Below are 27,173 nucleotides of genomic sequence, written 5' to 3'. Positions count from 1 at the left end.
CCCCCCCCATGTGGCACTTACTCCGAATAGAAGGGGATCGCAGAGAAGCTTGCCGTAGGCGAGCTGTGCCCGGGGTGATTAGGACGGTGCAGGGTTGGGGAAGCCTCTATCCACCATCCCCCAGAGAGGGGGGTGGAGAGGAACCGTCCGCCTCCTTGAATCATCCGCTCTCTCAGTGGTGATGCAGTGGGGGCTGCACGGACGCCACAATGCAGAGTGCCTCTGAACTGCCGAGGGAAAACCTGGTGGGCAGGGCAAAATGTCCGGCAAAGAAGACCTGGCTGCAGAAGAGGATACGTGGAGGACACTCCATGTGCTCGTCTGTAAGAAGGGGGGGGGGGGGGGGAAGATCGGTCCCTCGAAAAGGGCCCGTCGCCCCCAAAGAATCAGCTCAGGCAGTGGTATCCCAGGAGAGGATACGGAGAGGTAAAACTCCCGTGCTCGCCTGTTGTTGGTTCAGGGAGAACGGAACATGAAAGAATCCGTCGCCCCTTCGTCCTGAAAAAGAAGTGTTAAATCCAGTGTGCCTCCTACGGACACTAAGCTTGAACTGGGTCTCTGGAAGCCAGCACGAGGGTGTATACTGCAGGGGAGGAGCTAACCTTTTTTTGTCTCAACTTAGTGTCAGCCTCCAAGTGACAGCAGCATAACACCCATGGTCCTGTGTCCCCCAATGTGGCGAAGGAGAAATATATACACACACATATACACACACACATTATCATATTCTGGCTGTTACACCGTTGTCACAGCATAGTAAGCGATGCCATGTCCCTATTTGTTAAGCATCACGGCTCCTTCCCAATAGCACCTTGCACAGTACCACAGTCATTCAGCTTATTCATTTTTTGCCATCCTCAAATCCAGTGATCAGCAAGCAACCCAGGCAATGAGCCATCCATTGCTACTGCTGGAAAACCCTTTTAAACTTCAGCAATGTGTCACTTTCCAGTATATTCACATAAAAACACAACAAACACTTGTAATAAAATTTTGTGTTGCTTGCATCCACCACTAGAGGGAGCGCCGCGCATAAGGAGCTTTATTGAATCCAATGGATGCTGAATAAAGTGTCTGCAGTGAGCACCCCCTAGTGACATATTATAAATATACACATTGCCTTGACACATTTCGTTACATAAGTGCTCAGTGTGCTTATTTCCAAGTTTACCTCTGTGCTCCACCTTAAAGGATAAAAGCAATTAAAAAAACCTGCAAAAGTCACTTAGGGATGATGGAAGAAACCTGCGACTTTAACAAAAATGAAAAGTTGGAATATCGGTCAGTAAAATAGGACGTCATTTACAGTATAACCCTCTTTCAAATATTGACTATTGGTGAAAATACACTTATCTCATTGGGATCCTGAGTTATAGCACGCCATCTTCTCTATTCACAACCAGAGGTGCATTCACAATTCTGCTTTTTTAATTCCTGATCTCACATCTAAAGGTACCTTCACATTAAGCGACGCTGCAGCGATAGCGACAACGATGCCGATCGCTGCAGCGTCGCTGTTTGGTCGCTGGAGAGCTGTCACACAGACCGCTCTCCAGCGACCAACGATGCCGAGGTCCCCGGGTAACCAAGGTAAACATCGGGTTGCTAAGCGCAGGGCCGCGCTTAGTAACCCAATGTTTACCCTGGTTACCAGCGTAAAATGTAAAAAAAAAAAAAACAGTACATACTTACATTCGCGTCCCCCGGCGTCCGCTTCCTGCACTGTGTGAGCGCCGGCCCTAACAGCAGAGCGGTGACGTCACCGCTGTGCTGTACTTTCACTTTCACTTTACGGCGCTCAGTCAGTGTGGGAAGCGGACGCCGGGGGATGCGAAGGTGAGTATGTAGTGTTTGTTTTTTTTACATTTTACACTGGTAACCAGGGTAAACATCGGGTTACTAAGCGCAGCCCTGCGCTTAGTAACCCGATGTTTACCCTGGTTACCAGTGTAAAACATCGCTGGTATCGTTGCTTTTGGTGTCAAACACGACGATACACGCCGGTCTGACGACCAAATAAAGCAGGATCCTGATCGCTGCTGCGTGTCAAACTAAACGATATCGCTATCCAGGACGCTGCAACGTCACGGATCGCTATCGTTTAGTGTGAAGGTACCTTAACAGCAATGTCCTGCTGGTTCAGTGTCTATGCAGAGCATTTTCAGCTGGATTCTCCCACACAGTAATGCATTGTGGAATCTGCGCTGAACTCTTCAGACAGTTTGGAGCAAGATATGTAAACAATGGTCAATATATATATATATATATATATATATATTGCAAACAGCATGTAGAAAAGTAGAGGATTACTTTACATTAAACATAAAGGGCCGACTAAAAAAAGTCACCATAGATAATTCTTAAATAATACATTTAATATTTTGGCGGATGTTTGTGGAGAGACCACAGGACAGATATAACATGACCCCAAAAAGGTTCCATATTGAGTGAGTTATACAACTTGCCTTCTTTGTCGCTCTACTGCGGAAAATATTTATATGACTTAAAGAGGTTTTTCATTATTAGAAAAACTTGGCTGCTTTGTCAGAAATAGTGCCACGTCTGGCCATAGATTGCATCTATTCCATTAAAATAGATTGGGTTGATATGCAATACACCCTGGATATGTGAGAGCCTGTTTCTTAGAAGAGCACAGCTATATCTTCCTAACCCCTTTACCATCCCATTTTTGGGTCAATTTATTACATTTTAGAAACTTAATGAGGTGGTTGCTCTGGATTATGGCTGTATTGGATACAAACAATATGAAGGTAAGAGATGGCAGTAAACCAGGTACTCCCCCATCACTGTGTATGTGGTCACACCGTCATCCGAGTCCTGAGACGCTGCTCAGGTGGGAATACGACTGCGCAGATATTCCAGAACGGCCGCCGTTCCTTTGGATAATATAGCAGCTCGGGGAATTCGGAAAGCATTTCCTTCTAGATTCAGAGATCTGTGGACAAGAAAACATTATTATTAAGCCCATAAAGAAACATCAGAAATAATATGACCCCTCTCTCCATAAATTAGCAGACATTTTGGAAGATCGCTTGCTTGGTCTACTGTTGAGCAATTGCAAGGCAAAGAACCTTGGCTATGACAGGGTGCCAGCAGGGGGACTGCCAAGAATTAAAGGGATTGACCATCATCTCGTAAGACAACCCCTTTTAGACAAAAGTATTGACAATATTGGTTAGATAATTCTTCCTTCAACTCCACTTCTCACCTAAGACTTTCACAGTTTCCCAGCTCCGGAGGGATTTGCAGGAGGTCATTATTCTGGAGGTCCAGGGTGGAAAGTTTGGTAAGCTTGATTAGCTGGAGAGGATCGATGGATCCGATCTGATTGGTGCTGATGAGTATGGTCTCCAGGGTGGGGATCCGGTACAGAACATCAGGGAATGTTTTAAATCTAAAAAAAAAAAAAAAATGCAAGAATAAAAATCGGAATATTTGACAATTTTACTACTGTATGCTTTACTTGTAAGTACAATTGAGATAATGTTTCTTACATTATACCCTGCATGAGAGTGCACACAGCAGTATAACAGGCTCAATAGGAAGTCTATGGGCAAGTATGCCGCTGTATGCAAACTCGACCGTGAACAGGAGCTTGCTCCAATTGCTGCAGTCGGTCCATGTGGTAAACTACTTATGTTCACTGGCACATAAACTATTATTGGTCTATGTGCTCTCCACAGAACAAAAGGATAGCACAACACCCAATAAGCCCTTACCCTGATAATCCAGAACACAATATCCTGGTATACAATTATATCCTGGTACTTGTCAGGTCCAATCTATTGCAGTAAAGGTCCTATCCGTCAGTAGAATACATAGCAGGGGCTAAACTGAGAAAAGATTTACTAACCTGTTAAAAGAAAGGATGATTGACTGCAACCGAATCAGCGCTTCCAGCTCATCAGGAAGACACACGAGAAGGTTATTCCTATATTAAAAAAAAAATATATGTATAGAACTATCTAATATGAATATATAGACTCGGCAATACATGGATATCACACCGGGCACTGACCAATAAATTGTCCCCTTGCATTTTAGTGTCACCAGTAGTGTTGAGCATTCCGATACCGCAAGTATCGGGTATCGGCCGATACTTGCGGGTATCGGAATTCCGATACCGAGATCCAATACTTTTGTGGTATCGGGTATCGGTATCGAAACAACATTAATGTGTAAAAGAAAGAATTAAAATAAAAAATATTGCTATACTCACCTCTCCGACGCAGCCTGCACCTTACCGAGGGAACCGGCAGCGTTCTTTGCTTAAAATGCGTGCTTTTCCTTCCTTCCGTGACGTCACGGCTTCTGATTGGTCGCGTGCCGCCCATGTGGCCGCGACGCAACCAATCACAGCAAGCCGTGACGTAATTTTAGGTCCTTCAGTATTTTAACCCCTTCATGACCTTGCCGTTTTTTGCAATTCTGACCAGTGTCCCTTTATGAGGTAATAACTCAGGAACGCTTCAACGGATCCTAGCGATTCTGAGATTGTTTTTTCGTGACATATTGGGCTTCATGTTAGTGGTAAATTTAGGTCAATAATTTCTGAGTTTATTTGTGAAAAAAACGGAAATTTGGCAAAAATTTTGAAAATTTCGCAATTTTCACATTTTGAATTTTTATTCTGTTAAACCAGAGAGTTATGTGACACAAAATAGTTAATAAATAACATTTCCCACATGTCTACTTTACATCAGCACAATTTTGGAAACAAATTTTTTTTTTGCTAGGAAGTTATAAGGGTTAAAATTTGACCAGTGATTTCTCATTTTTACAACAAAATTTACAAAACCATTTTTTTTAGGGACCACCTCACATTTGAAGTCAGTTTGAGGGTTCTATATGGCTGAAAATACCCAAAAGTGACACCATTCTAAAAACTGCACCCCTCAAGGTGCTCAAAACCACATTCAAGAAGTTTATTAACCCTTCAGGTGTTTCACAGCAGCAGAAGCAACATGGAAGTAAAAAATGAACATTTAACTTTTTAGTCACAAAAATGATCTTTTAGCAACAATTTTTTATTTTCCCAAGGGTAAAAGGAGAAACTGGACCACGAACGTTGTTGTCCAATTTGTCCTGAGTACGCTGATACCTCATATGTGGGGGTAAACCACTGTTTGGGCGCACGGCAGGGCTCGGAAGGGAAGGAGCGCCATTTGACTTTTTGAATGAAAAATTGGCTCCAATCTTTAGCGGACACCATGTCGCGTTTGGAGAGCCCCCGTGTGCCTAAACATTGGAGCTCCCCCACAAGTGACCCCATTTTGGAAACTAGACCCCCTAAGGAACTTATCTAGAAGCATAGTGAGCACTTTAAACCCCCAGGTGCTTCACAAATTGATCCGTAAAAATGAAATAGTACTTTTTTTTCACAAAAAAATTATTTTAGCCTCAATTTTTTCATTTTCACATAGGCAACAGGATAAAATGGATCCTAAATTTTGTTGGGCAATTTCTCCTGAGTACACCAATACCTCACATGTGGGGGTAAACCACTGTTTGGGCACATGGTAAGGCTCGGAAGGGAAGGAGCGCCATTTGACTTTTTGAATGAAAAATTATCTCCATCGTTAGCGGACACCATGTAGCGTTTGGAAAGCCCCTGTGTGCCTAAACATTGGAGCTCCTCCACAAGTGACCCCATTTTGGAAACTAGACCCCCAAAGGAACTCATCTAGAGGCATAGTGAGCACTTTAAACCCCCAGGTGCTTCACAAATTGATCCGCAAAAATAAAAAAGTACTTTTTTTTCACACAAAATTTCTTTTAGCCTCAATTCTTTCATTTTCACATGGGCAACAGGATAAAATGGATCCTAAAATTTGTTGGGCAATTTCTCCTGAGTATGCCGATACCTCATATGTGGGGGTAAACCACTGTTTGGGTGCACGGCAAGGCTCGGAAGGGGAGGCGTGCCATTTGACTTTTTGAATGGAAAATTAGCTCCAATCGTTAGCGGACACCATGTCGCGTTTGGAGAGCCCGTGTGCCTAAACATTGGAGCTCCCCTACAAGTGACCCCATTTTGGAAACTAGACCCCCCAAGGAACTTATCTAGATGCATAGTGAGCACTTATAACCCCCAGGTGCTTCACAGAAGTTTATAACGCAGAGCCGTGAAAATAAAAAAATAATTTTTCTTTCCTCAAAAATGATTTTTAGCCCAGAATTTTTTATTTTCCCAAGGGTAATAGGAGAAATTGGACCCCAAATGTTGTTGTGCAGTTTGTCCTGAGTACGATGATACCCCATATGTGGGGGTAAACCACTGTTTGGGCGCACGGCAGGGCTCGGAAGGGAAGGCACGCCATTTGGCTTTTTGAATGGAAAATTAGCTCCAATCATTAGCGGACACCATGTCGCGTTTGGAGAGCCCCTGTGTGCCTAAACATTGGAGCTCCCGCACAAGTGACCCCATTTTGGAAACTAGACCTCCCAAGGAACTAATCTAGATGTGTGGTGAGCACTTTGAACCCCCAAGTGCTTCACAGAAGTTTATAACGCAGAGCCATGAAAATAAAAAATAATTTTTCTTTTCTCAAAAATGATTTTTTAGCCCACAATTCTTTATTTTCCCAAGGGTAACAGGAGAAATTGGACCCCAAAAGTTGTTGTCCAGTTTCTCCTGAGTACGCTGATACCCCATATGTGGGGGTAAACCACTGTTTTGGCACACGTCGGGGTTCGGAAGGGAAGTAGTGACGTTTTGAAATGCAGACTTTGATGGAATGCTCTGCGGGCATCATGTTATGTTTGCAGAGCCCCTGATATGCCTAAACAGTAGAAACCCCCCACAAGTGACCCCATTTTGGAAACTAGACCCCCCAAGGAACTTATCTAGATGTGTGGTGAGCACGTTCAACCCCCAAGTGCTTCACAGAAGTTTACAACGCAGAGCCGTGAAAATAAAAAATCATTTTTCTTTCCTCAAAAAAGATGTTTTAGCAAGCAATTTTTTATTTTCACAAGGGTAACAGGAGAATTTGGACCCCAATATTTGTTGCCCAGTTTGTTGTGAGTACGCTGATACCCCATATGTGGGGGTAAACCACTGTTTGGGCACACGTCAGGGCTCGGAAGGGAAGTAGTGACATTTGAAATGCAGACTTTGATGGAATGGTCTGCGGGCGTCACATTGCATTTGCAGAGCCCCTGATGTGCCTAAACAGTAGAAACACCCCACAAGTGACCCCATTTTGGAAACTAGACCCCTGAAGGAACTTATCTAGATGTGTGGTGAGCACTTTCAACCCCCAAGTGCTTCACAGAAGTTTATAACGCAGAGCCGTGAAAATAAAAAATAATTGTTCTTTCCTCAAAAATTATGTTTTAGCAAGTAATTTTTTATTTTTGCAAGGGTAACAGGAGAAATTGGACCCCAACAGTTGTTGCCCAGTTTGTCCTGAGTACGCTGGTACCCCAAATGTGGGGGTAAACCACTGTTTGGGCGCACGTCGGGGCTTGGAAGGGCGGGAGCACCATTTGACTTTTTGAACACAAGATTGGCTGGAATCAATGGTGGCGCCATGTTGCGTTTGGAGACCCCTGATGTGCCTAAACAGTGGAAACCCCTCAATTCTAACTTCAACACTAACCCCAACACACCCCTAATCCTAATCCCAACTGTAGCCATAACCCTAATCACAACCCTAACCCCAACACACCCCTAACCACAACCCTAACCGCAACACAACCGTAACCCTAATTCCAACCCTAATCCTAACCCTAATCCCAACCGTAACCCTAATCCCAACCCTAACCACAACTGTAACCCCAACACACCCCTAACCCTATCCGTAACCCTAACCACAAGCCTAATCTTAACCCTATTTCAAACCCTAGCCCTGATTCCAACCCTAACTCTAATTCCAACCCTAACCCTAAGGCTATGTGCCCACGTTGCGGATTCGTGTGAGATTTTTCCGCACGATTTTTGAAAAATCTGCAGGTAAAAGGCACTGCGTTTTGCCTGCGGATTTACAGCAGATTTCCAGTGTTTTTTTGTGCGGATCCGCGGCCGATCCGCTGCCAGTCCGCTGCCGATCCGCTGCGGATCCGCGGCCGATCCGCTGCGGATCCGCTGCCGATCCGCTGCCGATCCGCTGCGGATCCGCGGCCGATCCGCTCTGTGTGCACATGCCATAACCCTACCCCTAACCCTACCCGTAACCCTAACCCTACCCCTAACCCTAGTTCTAACCCTAACCCTAGTGGAAAAAGAAAAAAAAATATTTTCTTTATTTTATTATTGTCCCTACCTATGGGGGTGATAAAGGGGGGGGGGGGGGGGGGGGTTATTTATTATTTTTTTATTTTGATCGCTGTGGTAGAACCTACCACAGCGATCAAAATGTACTTGTAACGAATCTGCCAGCCGGCAGATTCGTCGGGCGTACTGAGCATGCGCCCGCCATCTTGGAAGATGGCGGCGCCCAGGGAGAAGACGGACCGACTTCGGGAGGCTCGGTAAGTATGAGGGGGTGGTGGGGGGGTGGATCGGAGCACAGGGGGGGGGGATCGGAGGACGGGGGGAGCGGACAGGAGCACGGGGGAGCGGACAGGAGCACGGGGGAGCGAACAGGGGGACGGAGGGGGGTACCGGACAGAACGGAGGACTGGGGAGGAGATCGGGGGCGGTGGGGGGGGGCAGAACATGATTTCCAGCCATGGCAGATGCTATTGCAGCATCGGCCAAGGCTGGATTGCAATATTTCACCATTTTCATAGGTGAAATATTGCAAATTGCTCTGATTGGCTGTTGCACTTTCAACAGCCAATCAGAGCGATCGTAGCCACGTGGGGGCAAAGCCACCCCCCCTAGGCTGAAGTACAACTCCCCCTCTCCCTGCAGATCGGGTAAAATAGGAATTAACCCTTTCACCCGATCTGCAGGGATGCGATCATTCCATGACGCCACATAGGCGTCATGGGTCGGGAAGGGGTTAAAATTACGTTCCGGCGTTGTGATTGGTCGCGTCGCGGTCACATGGGCGACGCGACCAATCACAAGCCGTGACGTCACGGGAGGCAGGAGACGCGCGCATTTTAAAATGCGCGCGTGTCCAGCCTCCCGTGACGTCACGGCTTGTGATTGGTCGCGTCGCCCATGTGGCCGTGACGCAACCAATCACAGCAAGCCGTGACGTAATTTCAGGTCCTTCAGGATTTTAAAATTACGTTCCGGCGTTTTAAAATGCGCGCGTCTCCTGCCTCCCGTGACGTCACGGCTTGTGATTGGTCGCGTCGCCCATGTGACCGCGACGCGACCAATCACAACGCCGGAACGTAATTTTAAAATACTGAAGGACCTAAAATTACGTCACGGCTTGCTGTGATTGGTCGCGTCGCGGCCACATGGGCGGCGCGCGACCAATCACAAGCCGGGACTTCACGTAAGGAAGTTAAAGCGCGAATTTTAAGCAAACAACGCTGCCGGTTCCCTCGGTAAGGTGCAGGCTGCGTCGGAGAGGTGAGTATAGCAATATTTTTTATTTTAATTCTTTATTTTACACATTAATATGGTTCCCAGAGCCTGAAGGAGAGTTTCCTCTCCTTCAGACCCTGGGAACCATCAGGAATACCGTCCGATACATGAGTCCCATTGACTTGTATTGGTATCGGGTATCGGTATCGGATTAGATCCAATACTTTGCCGGTATCGGCCGATACTTTCCGATACCGATACTTTCAAGTATCGGACGGTATCGCTCAACACTAGTCACCAGGTCATGTGCCGATCTAGACAATGGTAGCCTATATGGCAGCCAGCAAACACAGGTTAAAGGACATTAGAAAAAAGGGTCTTCTTCCCCCTCGTCTACAGGCTGTGGTTGTCCCACTCTGGAAACCACCACAGCCCACGGACAAAGACGACTGTACAGAGCCGGAGAGCTCATCATGGCGTATAGCACACGGCAGCACTCGCCTCATGTCTATGTGTGTCAGCTTCTGCAGCATGCACAGATGGAGGGGGATTGTCGGGATTTTATTGAAGCCAAAGCTGACGTCGCACACGCTGTCTTTCAGTTCTACAATCCTGTAAATAAAACAAAAAAGTGAGACATAATCCGTGAACGCTGTCCCTTACGTTACTTCTCAGGTCTGAACTGCCTTTAGTAAGATGAGACGTGCCATGAAATTTTGCCAGATTTCACATTTTCCAATCCACAAAGGCAGCTGTACATGTAAAAGCTGAAAGAAGCCAAGAAAATGAGAGCCGACACCGGGATCATACTGAACCTCTACCAAAGAGGGGTTCGAGATCTGTAAACACCCTTTATTCTGAAAACCACTGGTCACAAATGATGGCATATTGCTAAGATCAGCCTCTGAGAAGCCCAGCAATACTGAGAATAAAGGGGCAGCAGTTCTTCCTGGTGCACATTTTCTTTCCCACAGCGCCACTCCTGGTGATCAGGCTGTTCATGGTAACGCAGTGTTGCTGTGCAATGAAACTATAAGAGCGGACACTGCTCTAAATCACCAGTTTACGCTCATGATTATTGGTGGTCCCGATGGTTGGATCTACCATAATCATACTGGTCACTTTGGCGATATTATATTTAAAAAGCTTTTATGTAAATGGGGAGAAGGTAACAGCGATTCTAGAGCAACAACTTACCAACACATTCAAGGATCTGAATCTCTGCAGTGAGTTATGCCCACTATCATCTCACCGTTTTTGCCCCTGCACATCAGCGCTCTTACCACCCGAGGACTAAAGCCGCCCCCATGTCAAGTGCACTGTGCAAACTCCTCCTCTCCGTTTTGGAACAAGCTGATGAAAAAAATAAAAATAAACCAGCTACAAGTGCAGCCGATAAACCATTCCTGCACGGTAAAGACACCCGGGAGAAAACCTGGAATCTCTCTACACTAAGTGGGAAGGTTTTAAAATTCATGTCAAGGACTCTCGACAAGGCAGGCTCTCGACTCTGAAAGTGCTGGGAAATTATCCGTCGCTTCCCCCGGCGCTCGTAAAGATCTCAGAATATCATTTGGATTCTACTTCCCATATTTTACCAATTCTTACAATATCGCTGGCGTTCATAAACCTCATTCATCTATAAGAGGCCGGTGAGGGAAACTACAAGGATTTCCTGGAAAGATTCTGACACCTTACTGTAGTTCATCCATTTTACAACAGAAGAATGATACATATACATTATATACACGCATGTCTTGCATGGAGCAGAGGTGCACATAATCGACCTACCTCCTGAAAATAGCGGAGAGCAGGACGTGGCTTTCTCCGGAAGCTTACTGACAATGAATGGAGCAGAGCTCGAGCACGTGCAACTTCGCTCCATTAAAGGCGGGGCTGCAGAGCTCGATCTCAGCATTGCTAGGGGTTCCAGTGGTCGGACCCCCAGTGATCAGCAAGTTATCCCTTATCTAATAGATAATGGACAACTTGTTTCAGGAATACCTCTTTAAAATACTAAATAAATAATAAATGCACTTGCTCCCCTCTGTCATTCCTGGGAGCGTGGACAGCAGCTTCTATATGACCTGTTTTATGTAGTGGAGAGACAGGTTTATACGGAACATCATACATGGCATTTTACCTGGAAGGGACCTCAGTCAGCTGATTTTTGCTGAAGTTTACAATTGTGATGTGCGAACTCCCAATGGCGTTGAATACGGCATCAGGAATGAACGCAGCTTGCTTCTCACTGGAAGAAAAATAACAATCAGATTTTAGCCTCCATGTACCAGGGTCTGTCACAGCTTTTCTGCAATCTGTTCTGGGTCACACATAAAAGCTGACATATCTGCAAAGATTGGAGACTGACTACACTGAGGGCTCTAATGGATAAAACAGAACTCGATTTTCCATCAGTTTATCCAACGTAACATAGATTTTGCCTCTGTCTATATCGCACAACATGATAATAGGAAGAACTACAAGGAGGGAGAGGACAATCACATAATGATATACCATTTCCATATGTTCTATCTTTAGGATGTTATACAGTGGGGTCTCCCATTTAGGACATGTCTATTAGACAGTGCAGAGTCACCTGTCTCCACCTGTCTGGATATGCAAGTCTCCTGCTCACTTTGCAGCCCCAATGTCAGCTGTTAAAACTAAATTTTAATGGTCGGTCTAATGCCATTAGATCACGTTTAGTGCATCCATCAGAAGCAAAACCCAGGACTTTTGAATTCAAGGCACAACCAAAACGAATCTCCCACTTGGGGATAAAACTTACCAATTATACAAATGCAATTATCCACATCCAATCAAAGTAATGGCTGATCAATCACAAATCCCTCTCCTGGACGGAGCGTATTGATTCCGTAAGGCTACATTCACACTAGCGTTGTGCGCCGCTGCGTCGGCGACGCAACGCACAACGCACGCAAAAACGCGTCAAAACGCGCGCAAAAACGCTGCGTTTTGCGACGCATGCGTCGGTTTTTGCCGAAAATCGGACGCAAGAAAAATGCAACTTGTTGCGTTTTCTTGGTCCGACGCTTGCGGCAAAAAAGACGCATGTGTTGCACAACGCAACAAAAAAAACGCATGCGTCCCCCATGTTAAGTATAGGGGCGCATGACGCATGCGTCGCCGCTGCGTCGCCGACGCAAACCCGACGCACATTAGCTTAACGCTAATGTGAACGTAGCCTAAAATGGACAATTAACCTAAAATATTATATTTATATTGCTGTTGCCATGCTCAATTTGGACCCGGAGATAATAGGAAACTAAAAGTCATTATCTGCATTCTGTATATTTATATGTGCCAGCACCTTGCATTAAGAAACAAATACATGGCCACAGAAGACTTGTGGTTCATCAGTTCCACGGCTTTCATGCTATTATAAATGTCACATTGGACGTCTCCCTGTGAGAAAAAATTGAGTCCTTTCTACTTAGGCCCTTAAATATTCAATTTATTTTCTGGTCTAAGAACACTCAGGCCCATCATACACCATCATACTGTGGAGGTCCCCTGAAGACAACAATTAGTGCTGGAGGGCACCACTGAAGTAGAGGGGGATACACTTGGGGCCTGTCAAAACAGAGATAGGAAAATATACAGAGAAAAAGCTACAGACCATATACACAGGGATCACCATAATCAAATACTTTATTAGGTACAATAGACAGACAAAAAAAACCCACAGAAATAAAAACATTTAAAAGTCATAAAATGACATAGGTACTATACCAAGATGCCCATAATAGAGCCTCAGCCCTCAAAGAAGTAACACGACCAACAAGCTTAGTGACAGAATGAATATGCGTGCATATCCTAGTGTACATAAAGATGAACATGATCAGCACACCAAACTATGATAAAAAAAACAATAAAACTCTATAGAACAATATAAAATGCAACTGGTCAAATAACGAAATGTTCTATTACATCAAATAAGAACACCATAGAAGCATACTGCAACAGTCACGTGCAATCGTATGAAAAACCATGCGACATAATGACAGCAAGATAAAGTGCATTTGTAGACAAAAACACAAATTAAGCATGAAGTGCTTTTTAGACAAGAGATGGCCAATGTCAAATAAATGGACATCTAATTTCCACCAGATTAAAAAAGGGAAAAATGCCCAAGATGCAAGAATACCTCACAGGATGAGAGTGGGCAAGGTGGTCTTGCCTAAGAAGAGTCGCATACAAAGGGCTGGAGAAATGCCCGTCGCGTGTCACCACCTAAAGTCGCTTCGTCAGGGACATTTTGGTATAGTACTTATGTCATATTATGACTTTTAAATGTTTTTATGTGGGTGTTTTCATCTGTCTATTGTACCTAATAAAGTATTTGATTATTTAAGGTGATCCCTGGGTACATGGTTATGGTCTTGTAGCTTTTTCTCTATACATTTTACTATAACTATGGAGGAGCCCGAGACAACGCTTCGATCTTATTAGTAAATCTGTCACCACTTATTAGAATAATTCCTAATGCTATGTTCCCCCCAAGTCTCCAGCCCACCCATTTTTGTTGGGGAAGGAGCAATGGTTGGGTATCTTTAAGACCCCTTAGGTCATGCAGATCCGACAGGTAAGTTATCGAAAAGTATAAAAACTTCCAGGAGCTCTGGCTGAGAGCCTGGCAGCCTGGGGTTCATTTTATTGACATTCAGGCCCCGTATTTCTCTTCACCCCTAACTTTCCCCTAACTGCCCTCTGTCTTTTTGGCTCTTTGATATAAGAGATTAGACTCTTTTCAGTACAAATTGCCTAAAATATAAAATATTATTACAAGAAGAAAAATATTCTACATTTATACAAATGAGGGAACTTGTTTTTGTTTACCAAATCTGTTTTATATATTTTTATTGTACATAAAAACTATGAAAAAAATAAAACTACAGCATTATTCTACCTGTACTCCAGAGTCTTCAATGTGGCGATGGCATGAGTATTCACAAGGGCATCACTTGGCATCGTCATGGCCGTCTGTGCAGGAGCCTCTCCCGGCACAGACTTTGGATCTGCAACACAAGGGAATGTGTTATCCTGGGCACAAATATCTTTAGGCTATGTGCACACGTTGCGGATTGGGGTGCAGAATTTTCTGCACAAAATCAGCATCTCCTGGCAGAAACCGCAGGTGCAGATTTGCCATGGGGGTTTTGTGCGGTTTTGATGCGGATTTTCTGCGGTTTTTACCACTGCGGATTTCTATAATGGAAGGGTGGAGAAAAGCTGCAGATCCGCACAAAAGAAGTGACATGCACTTCTTTTAAATCGGCAGCGTTTCCGCGCTGATTTTTCCGCACCATTAGCACAGCATTTTTTTTTTCCTATTGATTTACATTGTACTGTAAATCACTTGCGGATCTGCAGCGTTTCTGCGTGGAAAAATCCGCTGTGGATCCGCACCAATTCCGCATCGAGGGCACACAGCCTAAATCAGTTTTGGAGTCTTCTAGAAGAGTATGTGTGCTTCGCACCTCAACAACCTGTGATTTATATATTACATACACGTCACAGGTAAAGGACGGGTGTACGGAGCCATCTCAGGAGCTGAATCTGCTCCACACACAGAGGGTGCTGGCTGTTTTATACAGCTGGCTCCAACGTCTAACCTGTCTCCGAATGCTGATGATTAATCACCTGAAGGGTGTGTTAATCTTCTGTCTTCAGGAGCGCAGTTTCCAGCCTCCTGGTTTTCAGAGGGATGGTGCACTCCTGTTGATTGACACTTAAGACCTGCAGCTGCATGGTCACGCTGCTTGTCCTTACTGTGCGCCAGGATCCAATGGCCCGGGCAGCAGCAGAGCAGCATCGGTAGGCTCCAAAGCCTAGAACCTAAAAGTGGCATCTACTCCTTATCTAGAAAACCGGATACTGCTAGACTGCAGAGGTGGTTGGTAACCTAAGCAACGAACCAAAAACTACAGTGATAAAAAATCCCTCAGTTTTTGAAGATGATTTTTCAAGGAGATGTAAATTGTAAAGTTGCTTGTTTTTACAAGCATTTTTGCAATTTTACCTTACTTAATAAGACTGCCACTTTAAATCCATGACAGAACTTAAATATCACGAGAATCATACTGCCCGATCATTATTACCACACGATGACTGCCATGAAAATAGAACCGAAAAAATAAAAAGGTGAAACTGTCATTTATTTTTTTTTACCACTTCGTGACACTCGGATTTTTTGCCTTACAATGTATGGTAAAGTGAATGGTGACCAACAAAACAAACTTGGAAAAAAAATAAAGAGTTTTCATACGGATTTTGAAGAAAAAAAAGTGGAAAAACGAAAATTAGTAGTTAAGAAGTGATTACGTTTTTTACATCTTAGCATTGCCGAAACTTTCCGCCTTTGTTAAACAATGAGTGAACTTTACTCTGAAGACTTTAATATCCACAGGCAATATGTGGGTCGACCTTTGACAACACCTTGATAGCTCACAGGATCGCTTTATAGTTTCTGATCACACTTTCTTGTCTACATGCACAACTGTGAATCAGGTCATGTCATGAAACTCAGCAAGCAAATGAGGAAAAAACAAATACAAAATAAAGTAATAATTTCACTTCCCAACCTGCTAGAGAATAGGATTACCTGGGACTGGCATTCTGCCTCTCAAATACTTCAGTAGTTCCTGGGTACCTTTCTAAAATTTGGAAATGGCACAAAATAGTTAAATTAGATTATTAGTTTCCCAGAATTTCACCAATACTTGTAGAATAGGGAAGTCTTGTTCTAGAGGTTTTTGATATAATGAATAATATATGAATAAATTTGTATCTCTAAAAAAACAAACCGGATATATTAAGAAAATCAAACCAACTGCAGCTCTTATGAAGATCAGGCAGCAGCAGCGCGTCTGATCTCTGCAGATGGAAACCACCCATCCATAACGCCTAAGTAGTAATAAAACCCTTATGTGTGACATTATATACAGCTCTAAGAAGAATGCACCCAAAATGTATAGTCTGCAGTGTTACTTACACTCAGCAGGTCCCTCCTGATGCCCCTCAGGGGATTGCCCTCCAGCTGAAGGGATTTTAAATTTGGCAAATTTGCAAGAGAACTAGGCAGACTAAGGAAAAAAACAGCGACAAGAGCAAATAGGTCACATCTGAAACTACCCCACAGAAGAAACAGCACTAAAGTTTTAGGCAGATGTGAGAAAAATGCTGCAAAGTAAGAAGCTTCCAAAATTAGAATTGTTAATAGTTTATTTTTGTTAATTAACAAAATTCAAAGTGAATGATCAAAAGACAACATAAATTCCATGAATAGCTGGTGACCGCCCGCCTCCTCCATCTGTATCCGCTAGCCGCCCGCCCGCCTCCTCCATTATCAGCATCTGGTGACCGCCCATCACCTCCATCATTAGTATCTGCTGACCGCCCGCCTCCTCCATCATCAGTATCTGCTGACCGCCCAACACCTCCATCATCAGTATCTGCTGACCGCCCGCCTCCTCCATCATCAGTATCTGCTGACCGCCCATCACCTCCATCATCAGTATCTGCTGACCGCCCGCCTCCTCCATCATCAGTATCTGCTGACCGCCCGCCTCCTCCATCATCAGTATCTGCTGACCGCCCGCCTCCTCCATCATCAGTATCTGCTGACCGCCCGCCTCCTCCATCATCAGTATCTGCTGACCGCCCGCCTCCTCCATCATCAGTATCTGCTGACCGCCCGCCTCCTCCATCATCAGTACCTGCTGACCGCCCGCCTCCTCCATCATCAGTATCTGCTGACCGCCCGCCTCCTCCATCATCAGTATCTGCTGACCGCCCGCCTCCTCCATCATCAGTATCTGCTGACCGCCCGCCTCCTCCATCATCAGTATCTGCTGACCGCCCGCCTCCTCCATCATCAGTATCTGCTGACCGCCCGCCTCCTCCATCATCAGTATCTGCTGACCGCCCGCCTCCTCCATCATCAGTATCTGCTGACCGCCCGCCTCCTCCATCATCAGTATCTGCTGACCGCCCGCCTCCTCCATCATCAGTATCTGCTGACCGCCCGCCTCCTCCATCATCAGTATCTGCTGACCGCCCGCCTCCTCCATCATCAGTATCTGCTGACCGCCCGCCTCCTCCATCATCAGTATCTGCTGACCGCCCGCCTCCTCCATCATCAGTATCTGCTGACCGCCCGCCTCCTCCATCATCAGTATCTGCTGACCGCCCGCCTCCTCCATCATCAGTATCTGCTGACCGCCCATCACCTCCATCATCAGTATCTGCTGACCGCCCGCCTCCTCCATCATCAGTATCTGGTGACCGCCCGCCTCCTCCATCATCAGTATCTGGTGACCGCCCGCCTCCTCCATCATCAGTATCTGCTGACCGCCCGCCTCCTCCATCATCAGTATCTGGTGACCGCACGCCTCCTCCATCATCAGTATCTGGTGACCGCACGCCTCCTCCATCATCAGTATCTGCTGACCGCCCGCCTCCTCCATCATCAGTATCTGTTGACCGCCCGCCTCCTCCATCATCAGTATCTGCTGACCGCCCGCCTCCTCCATCATCAGTATCTGCTGACCGCCCGCCTCCTCCATCATCAGTATCTGCTGACCGCACGCCTCCTCCATCATCAGTATCTGCTGACCGCCCGCCTCCTCCATCATCAGTATCTGCTGACTGCCCGCCTCCTCCATCATCAGTATCTGCTGACTGTCCGCCTCCTCCATCATCAGTATCTGCTGACTGCCCGCCTCCTCCATCATCAGTATCTGCTGACCGCCCGCCTCCTCCATCATCAGTATTTGCTGACCGCCCGCCTCCTCCATCATCAGTATCTGCTGGCCGCCCGCCGCCTCCATCACTTCTTCTCGTTACTTGTACACAGGTTATGGAGGATCTCAGCAGGCGGTTGCGCCAAACATCTTGGAGGACTGACCCCAGATCTTCTGTGTATGAGGCTTTTGCGGATCCTTCTGTCTCTTCATGTGATCCCAGACAGAATTGATGATGCGAGTTCAGGGGTCCGGATCATCACTCCCATGTTTGGGGTTGTCGTGGGGCTGTAGAATAAATTTGGAGGATCAGACGCCTCGTGATGATATTATATGATGGATAAGTATCTGCTGGGATTTCTCAGCATTGAGGACACCAGGAATCCTGACCAAATCCCCAACTCCATTTCCTAAAATGCAGTCACAAACTTGCCAGACCCTCCACCTGCTTCACTGCTCCTGCCTCCTCTTTACCGACTCGCTCTCCAGTGAACACAATTCTACTACAGCAAAATATTTCACTTTTTGCTACTCAGTCCAGAGCACCAGCTGCCATTTTTCAGCACCTCGTTCCTATGTTTTCGTGTGTAGTTGAGTTGCGTGTCCTGGTTTCCATGTAGAAAGTTGATTTTTGGTTGCAGTTCCTCCATGAAAATGACATCTGGCCACAGAACCATCTTCAGTCCCTGAAGGGATGATCCAGCCCCACAGAGCCCTGCTCTCACATCATCCCGTCTGTCTGGGATGACATAAAGAGAGAAGAATCAGCACAAGCCTCATACACAGATCTGGGGTCAGCTCTCCAAGATGTTTGGCACAAGCTCCTGCCAAATGATACCTAGAAGAATTGATGTGGTCACCAGATACTTATGGGATTAACATTTCTCTTTTGTTCATTCACTTTGAATTTTGTTAATTGATAAAAATAAACTATTAAACACTTCTATTTGCGAGAGTTTCCAACTCTATAGCATTTTTTACTACATCAGCCTGCATATACAGCAGCGTGCAAAATGTTCAAAGAGGTGCAACCCCCCCAAAAAAAAAAAATTTATACAAACAATGAAATAAAACCCACTTATAAGTAACAGGAAAAATGTTTTAGATGTATTCAGCAGCTGTGCTTACCTATGAGTGGGTCAAAGTGATATGTTTTATGTGTTAGTTTTTATTTTTTATTAAAACGCACCGTTCAATAAATCTGGCTAAGGAGCTTCATCTGTGTTTTTATTTATTTTTCCAATTTCTGACCATTTCTCTAAGTTGCAAAACCGTCTTTTTTTTTTTTATTAAGAATCGCTTTGCTATGTAAGCTCTTCTAAAGGGGAGCAGGACCCCTCTCTAATGATGCCTCTTCCCACTACAAATGTCTTCATGTAGTCGCTCTTACTTGTGTTCTTGTCTCAGTCGTAAATTCTCCTGATTTGGTGCCCACCCCTCCCCAGTTCGCAGATATGCAACAAATAGTAAAGCTGCGGTCACGTCTCTCACCTGACCAGATCATTATTGGATAAGTCCAGCCGCTCCAGTCCTTTCAGTAAAGCGATTTCATCAGGTAAGCTCTTCAGTTTATTATCCCGCAGCTCCAATATGCTGAGACAGCTCAGGTGAGACAAGTGCTGGGGGTCCAACGTATGGACCTGATTGTGACCGACATGCAGCTCCTGAAGGGTTAATGTGGCGTGGATCAGATTATCATTTAATAAGAATTAGTAAAATGTCCCACAACGGCCTACATGTCTCATCCATTAAGCGGTGTTAACACAACTTCTGACTTTGCACAGGACGGGCGATCACTGGGGTCCACTGGGGACTTCAGAGACCATGAGAACAGATCTCACTTCCAAGGAGGATGCGCATGTACAGGGCTGCCTATTCAAAGTCTACGGCACTAACGGGGATATTAGAGTACAGCGCGCTCGGCTGTCGCTGTCAAAAATCAGACTTTCAATGCAGCAGCATCTTCCAATTACAGCGCCATTAAAGGAGAGGACACAACCCCTCAGGATTGGTGCAAACCCACTTAATCACGCACATCTCACCCACTGTGAGGAGAGGTCATACACGGTCATTCTATAAAGAGCGCGCACACACACATCCCCTTCAGCAGCGCGCACACACACATCCCCTTCAGCAGCGCGCACACACACATCCCCTTCAGCAGCGCGCACACACACATCCCCTTCAGCAGCGCGCACACACACATCCCCTTCAGCAGCGCGCGCACACACACATCCCCTTCAGCAGCGCGCGCACACACACATCCCCTTCAGCAGCGCGCACACACACATCCCCTTCAGCAGCGCGCACACACACATCCCCTTCAGCAGCGCGCACACACACACATCCCCTTCAGCAGCGCGCACACACACACATCCCCTTCAGCAGCGCGCACACACACACATCCCCTTCAGCAGCGCGCACACACACATCCCCTTCAGCAGCGCGCACACACACATCCCCTTCAGCAGCGCGCACACACACATCCCCTTCAGCAGCGCGCACACACACATCCCCTTCAGCAGCGCGCACACACACATCCCCTTCAGCAGCGCGCACACACACATCCCCTTCAGCAGCGCGCACACACACATCCCCTTCAGCAGCGCGCACACACACATCCCCTTCAGCAGCGCGCACACACACATCCCCTTCAGCAGCGCGCACACACACATCCCCTTCAGCAGCGCGCACACACACATCCCCTTCAGCAGCGCGCACACACACATCCCCTTCAGCAGCGCGCACACACACACATCCCCTTCAGCAGCGCGCACACACACATCCCCTTCAGCAGCGCGCACACACATCCCCTTCAGCAGCGCGCACACACACACACACACACATCCCCTTCAGTAGCGCGCGCACACACACACACACACATCCCCTTCAGTAGCGCACACACACGCACACACACACATCCCCTTCAGTAGCGCGCGCACACACACACACACACACATCCCCTTCAGTAGCGCGCACACACACACACACATCCCCTTCAGTAGCGCGCACACACACACACGCACACGCACACATCCCCTTCAGTAGCGCGCACACACACACACACATCCCCTTCAGTAGCGCGCACACACATAACCTTCAGTAGCGCGCACACATCACCTTCAGAAGCTTGCAGTTGGGAAGCTCGGGCAGAAACGTCAGCTTGTTCTGTCTTAGGTAAAGCTGCTCCAGACAATCCATTCCCGATAATGATGTGGGGACGTCTTCCAGCAGGTTTGATGTACAATCCAGCTGTCTGAGGTCTTCAGGAATCAAAGATAACAGTAAATAACTTATAGGTTCCCACACGCAGCGCCCCACACTAAAGACATATATATAAGATTTAACACTAGGTTTATACAGGGATCTGTATCAGGTTAGCAAAACACATGACAAAATATACACCGAAATTAAAGGGTTACTCTCAAAATCATAAGTTACCCCCTATCCATAGAATAGGGGATAACTCTCTGATCTCCAGTCCAACCGCTGGGACCCCGACTGATACAAGAATGTGGCCCTAGACCCCTCTGTTCCATTCACTGCCGCCTTCGGAAAAGCAGAGAACAGCGCTCCGCTAGTCTCATAGACAATGAATGGAGTGTAGTTCAGGCACGCACAACTCAGGCCCATTCTGCAGAGACGGATTCTCAGGATCTACAGCCCCTTTTGTCAAGATCATAGAGGGTCCCAGCAATCAGCAAGTTATCCCCTATCCTATGAACAGAGGATAATTAATGGGTTATTCCTCAAACCGTAAGTTACCACGGTACAGAGAGTGTGAGCAAGCACGGCCTACATTACATCTTACTTTTCAAGGAGCTGATTTCAGCAGGAAGGGATTTCAGCTTGTTGTTGGACAAGTTGAGCCGAGTGAGGTGGGTGAGACCTCCAAGACATCTTGAAACGTTCCGCAGACTATTATTGGAAAGATCCTGAAAATTGGACAACATTTTACCTATTATCACAGAAATCATATAGTAAAGCACCCAGTGAATGACTTTCAATGCTGTAAACCTGTCAAGAGATATGAGCCAGGCCAGAGCCCACATGATGCAAAGCTTGTTAAAGGGAACCTGTCAGCAGGATTATACACAGTAACCTACAGTGTCAGGTCGGCGCCGTTATACTGATTAAACTGATACCTTGGTTGATGAATTCTGTCTTGTGGTTGTTGTTTAATCTTTATTTTCAGTTTTGAGTTAATGATATGGTTGTGCTCTGGGGCGGGCCTACTGCGCAGGCTCAGCGGCGCCATCTTGGAGGAGGAACTTTTTTTTTTTTTTTAATTCTCTAGTAAGATGGTGCCGCCGGCGAATGTACAGTAACAACTATCGGATCACCGATAGATTTTTTTTTTTTTGAATATCAGGATAACCTGAAACATACTAATTCTATCTATACACAGTACACATGCGATTATGCTGCAGCGCAGGTGCCACGGCCGCCACCTGTCTGCAGAAGGGTTGTTTTTCCCCCAATATGTATATGTAATATTTATTATGTAGACTAGAGGGCAGGTCAGTGATGGATCGGTGACCTGACAGAAGCCATGCAAATGAATACCTAATCAGAGCACAACATGAAGACCCCCCAAAGACCACCCACAGGCCACCTCGGAGCACAAAATCTCATTAACTCAAAACTGAAAAGATTAAACAACCACAAGACGGATTTCATCACCAGGTATCATTGTAATCAGTATAACGGCGCCGACCTGACACGGTCTGTAGGTTAATCAGCACAATCCTGCTGACAGGTTCCCTTTAAAGCGCTGGACCTTAAAGGGGTTGTCACGTTTCAGAAAATCTTCGTCCCCAGCTGTAGGGGCAGAGGCTTGGGGCATACCAGGGGAAGGTGAGTAAACAGAAGTTTGTTATTTTGTACTGCAGCCAGTGGCTAAAGTTTTCTGAAAGGCATCAACCCTGTTAACTTATAGGGTAGCAACATCCAATAGTTGGCATAAAATTTGGAAACATGGCAAGCAGTCAGGACGTTTTTAATCCCTTAAAACCGTAACATTCTTTTATTTCTGTCTACAAAACCACCACTGTAGGTCCTTTTCCTTATTCGCAGCATGGACCGGCCGACCTCCATGCTACAGACTGCTTACATCTATAGGATACATAAGTCAATCACTTCCTAGCCTCCCTTATATAATATGCCTTGTGATTACATTACATCCTACAGGACAGGTTCCTGTACTGAATCTGGGAGCCCCCGGAAGCAGAGCAGAGCCATCGGACCGCTAATGCATAGAGAATGGTGGCCAGGCAAAGCTCCCAACATGAAGAATCAGCATCATAATTGTGTTTCTATATAATAGAAGGTAAATTTAATTTCCTACAACCTCATTAATAGAGAAAGCATACCAGTTCCTCCAGATCAGCCAGTCGTCCCAGTGCATCCGGCATTTCCTCCAACTGGTTGTGCTGGAGCAGGAGGCTCTTGAGATGCTGCAGCTGTGCCATCTCTTGAGGCAGCGACTTCAATTTATTATGGCTGGTTAAAATACAAGAAATCAGTAAGAAAAATATATATGATGAGAAGACTTAATCGACGACGGTAATCAATTGACATCCGTCACCACATGTACCTGACATTCAGCTTCTGCAGGTTCACCAGCTCTCCAATGGCCCGAGGAAGCTCCGACAAGAGGTTGTCATGAACCTGTGAAAACAGAGGAGAGTTAACGCTCGACCCGTCTGTAGTGTTACTCCAACCTCAGCACAGGGAACACAATTAGGCTGCCGTCACACTACCAGTATTGGGTCAGTATTTTACATCAGTATTTGTAAGCCAAAACCAGGAGTGGGTGATAAATACAGAAGTGGTGCATATGTTTCTATTATACTTTTCCTCTATATGTTCCACTCCAGGTTTTGGCTTACAAATACTGATGTAAAATACTGACCAAATACTGATAGTGTGACGGCAGCCTTACAATAAAATTCATTTAATCCCTTCAAAACATCATATGTCAATGTGGACAAAAAACTAATATGGATCTGGGAGCAATAAGAAAAAAAAAAGGTACCAAAATTAAAAATAGTGTCATGAAAGGGGTTACTGTGAATCCATCACTGATTTACCCCTGCTGTCATGACTGCATATATGAATTTGTGCTTTATATCTCTGTTCTCCCAGGTGACCCGCAATTTGATCTGAGAAGCGAAGCACTTATCAGCCCTCGCCATACATCATCACATGGACCCGAGTCGGGTCAAGATTATACATAACACATGGTAGATGGAGGGGGGATCCTGGAAAAGGTTTTACACTATATTTTGATCCCATTCGCTTCTATGATACATCATACGCACATCGAGCACCACGAGGGCAGGAAGAAGCTGGAGATCATCGGGCAGCGACTGCAGCTTATTGGAGGAGAGGAACAGTTTCACCAGCTCTGTCTGTTCCCACCAGCGGTCGGATGCATTGAACTGGACATTGGTGTGAGCCTCCTCCGGGGTGTCCAAATTTATTCTCCAGACGTTCACTGGAACTAGGAGAGAAAAGCAGAAAGATTCCGTGCTACAACGGTGTCCGAGATTCGTCAAATCCTTCCTGAAACCAATAGAGTGGCAATGAAAATATTCCGGGCTTTTTATTTTTTTAACGATGACACCCTGAAGACACCCGTGTGCGGTGTGCTTTTTGTTTTTTTTTTACGAGCTGATTGAAGTCGTGAGGTTGAATCATGACTGATCAAAACTAAACCGGTGAAAATGCGGGGGACACACGGAGGAGCCTCAGCACGTCAGGCGGACACACGAGTAGCCTTAGCAAGGCAGCACGCATTTCCACCTGACGTGCTGAGGCTACTTGTGTGTCCGCCTGACGTGCTGTGGCTCCTCCGTGTGTCCCCCGCATTTCCACCTGACGTAATGAGACATGCAGAGGAGACTCAGCATGTCAGCTGGAAATGCGGAGGACACGCACAGGAGACTCAGCGCGTCAGGCGGACGCGCACAGGAGACTCAGCGCGTCAGGCGGACGCGCACAGGAGACTCAGCACGTCAGGCGGACGCGCACAGGAGACTCAGCACGTCAGGCGGACGCGCACAGGAGACTCAGCACGTCAGGCGGACGCGCACAGGAGACTCAGCACGTCAGGCGGACGCGCACAGGAGACTCAGCACGTCAGGCGGACGCGCACAGGAGACTCAGCACGTCAGGCGGACGCGCACAGGAGACTCAGCACGTCAGGCGGACGCGCACAGGAGACTCAGCACGTCAGGCGGACGCGCACAGGAGACTCAGCACGTCAGGCGGACGCGCACAGGAGACTCAGCACGTCAGGCGGACGCGCACAGGAGACTCAGCACGTCAGGCGGACGCGCACAGGAGACTCAGCACGTCAGGCGGACGCGCACAGGAGACTCAGCACGTCAGGCGGACGCGCACAGGAGACTCAGCACGTCAGGCGGACGCGCACAGGAGACTCAGCACGTCAGGCGGACGCGCACAGGAGACTCAGCACGTCAGGCGGACGCGCACAGGAGACTCAGCACGTCAGGCGGACGCGCACAGGAGACTCAGCACGTCAGGCGGACGCGCACAGGAGACTCAGCACGTCAGGCGGACGCGCACAGGAGACTCAGCACGTCAGGCGGACGCGCACAGGAGACTCAGCACGTCAGGCGGACGCGCACAGGAGACTCAGCACGTCAGGCGGACGCGCACAGGAGACTCAGCACGTCAGGCGGACGCGCACAGGAGACTCAGCACGTCAGGCGGACGCGCACAGGAGACTCAGCACGTCAGGCGGACGCGCACAGGAGACTCAGCACGTCAGGCGGACGCGCACAGGAGACTCAGCACGTCAGGCGGACGCGCACAGGAGACTCAGCACGTCAGGCGGACGCGCACAGGAGACTCAGCACGTCAGGCGGACGCGCACAGGAGACTCAGCACGTCAGGCGGACGCGCACAGGAGACTCAGCACGTCAGGCGGACGCGCACAGGAGACTCAGCACGTCAGGCGGACGCGCACAGGAGACTCAGCACGCCAGGCGGACGCGCACAGGAGACTCAGCACGCCAGGCGGACGCGCACAGGAGACTCAGCACGCCAGGCGGACGCGCACAGGAGACTCAGCACGCCAGGCGGACACGCACAGGAGACTCAGCACGCCAAGCGGACACGCACAGGAGACTCAGCACGTCAGGCGGACACGCACAGGAGACTCAGCACGCCAGGCGGACACGCACAGGAGACTCAGCACGTCAGGCGGACGCGCACAGGAGACTCAGCACGCCAGGCGGACGCGCACAGGAGACTCAGCACGCCAGGCGGATACGGCCAAGACAGGAACTTAAAGACACAAATGACCCGTTTTCAATATGTCTGTCTGATCCCGGCCGTGCACAACTTGTGTTGTACGACCACAACGTTGCCCCCAATGATGGCAAATGTGGGGGCTCTAAAGGCAGCTGGTTCATGTTCTGCCACCGGCCATGTCACCAGGTGACATCATGTGACTGACACCAAGCTGTGACTTCATGGGGGGCTCAATCCACAACCCCCCAACTCCTGCACCCACAGACCCTGTCTTCCTGCCCTCACCCTCGCCCAGGCCTCTTCCTGACAGGTTCAGCTGCCCGCTCTTCCTCGCCGCCGCTATCAGTCCCTGAGGGACGGCCGGCTCCTTGTCTTTCTGGTCTCGGAAACCGGCTCGGGCATCCCCGGATATTCCGCCTCTCCTGAAGTGAGACATGACAGTAGGTAGCGCGCCCGACACTAGTGCCAGGAGCTCAGCAGGCGCTAGAGGGCCCCGGAGAGCGGCGAGGCTGATATGGCGGCTGCGTGAGGTGAAGACACGAGGTAAGTACAGTCATGTGACCGATCCGACCGGCCTCTCAGAGGAGCAGAGCGGTACGGACCGGCCGCACACACAGGGGGAGAGCGGGGAACGGACCGGCTGCACGCAGGAGGAGAGCGGGGTACCG

At 47.4% G+C, this 27,173-nt stretch overlaps 2 protein-coding genes across 2 annotated transcripts in view; one reads left to right on the top strand and one right to left on the bottom strand.

Moving 5' to 3' along the window:
* Window positions 1-2,354: 2,354 nt before the first annotated feature.
* On the bottom strand, window positions 2,355-26,975 carry LRRC40 (leucine rich repeat containing 40). Its single transcript, XM_077278864.1, has 15 exons — window positions 26,791-26,975; window positions 24,546-24,727; window positions 23,819-23,892; window positions 23,595-23,724; window positions 22,034-22,157; window positions 21,343-21,485; window positions 19,714-19,886; window positions 16,473-16,563; window positions 16,083-16,134; window positions 14,388-14,496; window positions 11,598-11,705; window positions 9,956-10,066; window positions 3,875-3,952; window positions 3,230-3,415; window positions 2,355-2,956 (listed from the first exon to the last, which is right to left on the bottom strand). The coding sequence occupies exons 1-15, from the start codon at window positions 26,939-26,941 to the stop codon at window positions 2,851-2,853; spliced, it is 1,818 nt and encodes a 605-aa protein (XP_077134979.1). The 5' UTR covers window positions 26,942-26,975; the 3' UTR covers window positions 2,355-2,850.
* SRSF11 (serine and arginine rich splicing factor 11) overlaps window positions 26,957-27,173 on the top strand; it is a 34,953-nt gene continuing 34,736 nt past the window's right edge. The window contains exon 1 of the mRNA XM_077278867.1: window positions 26,957-27,048. The gene's annotated coding sequence lies outside the window, so the exon portion shown is untranslated. The remainder of the gene's footprint in view (window positions 27,049-27,173) is intronic.

Source organism: Ranitomeya variabilis, chromosome 8 (assembly GCF_051348905.1).
Source record: "Ranitomeya variabilis isolate aRanVar5 chromosome 8, aRanVar5.hap1, whole genome shotgun sequence".
NCBI classification, from domain to species: Eukaryota; Metazoa; Chordata; class Amphibia; order Anura; family Dendrobatidae; genus Ranitomeya; species Ranitomeya variabilis.
The sequence above is the reverse complement of the archived record's forward strand: the minus strand, read 5'-3'. Positions and strand labels throughout refer to the sequence as shown.

Excerpts from the sequence above, each read along its gene's own strand:
- LRRC40 (XM_077278864.1), bottom strand. The coding sequence starts at position 26,941 with ATGTCTCACTTCAGGAGAGGCGGAATATCCGGGGATGCCCGAGCCGGT. Across the intron at positions 16,135-16,472 it reads TCAGGAGGGACCTGCTGAGT|AAAGGTACCCAGGAACTACT; the intron begins GTAAGTAACACT and ends TCCAAATTTTAG. Across the intron at positions 3,416-3,874 it reads ATCATCCTTTCTTTTAACAG|ATTTAAAACATTCCCTGATG; the intron begins GTTAGTAAATCT and ends TTTTTTTTTTAG.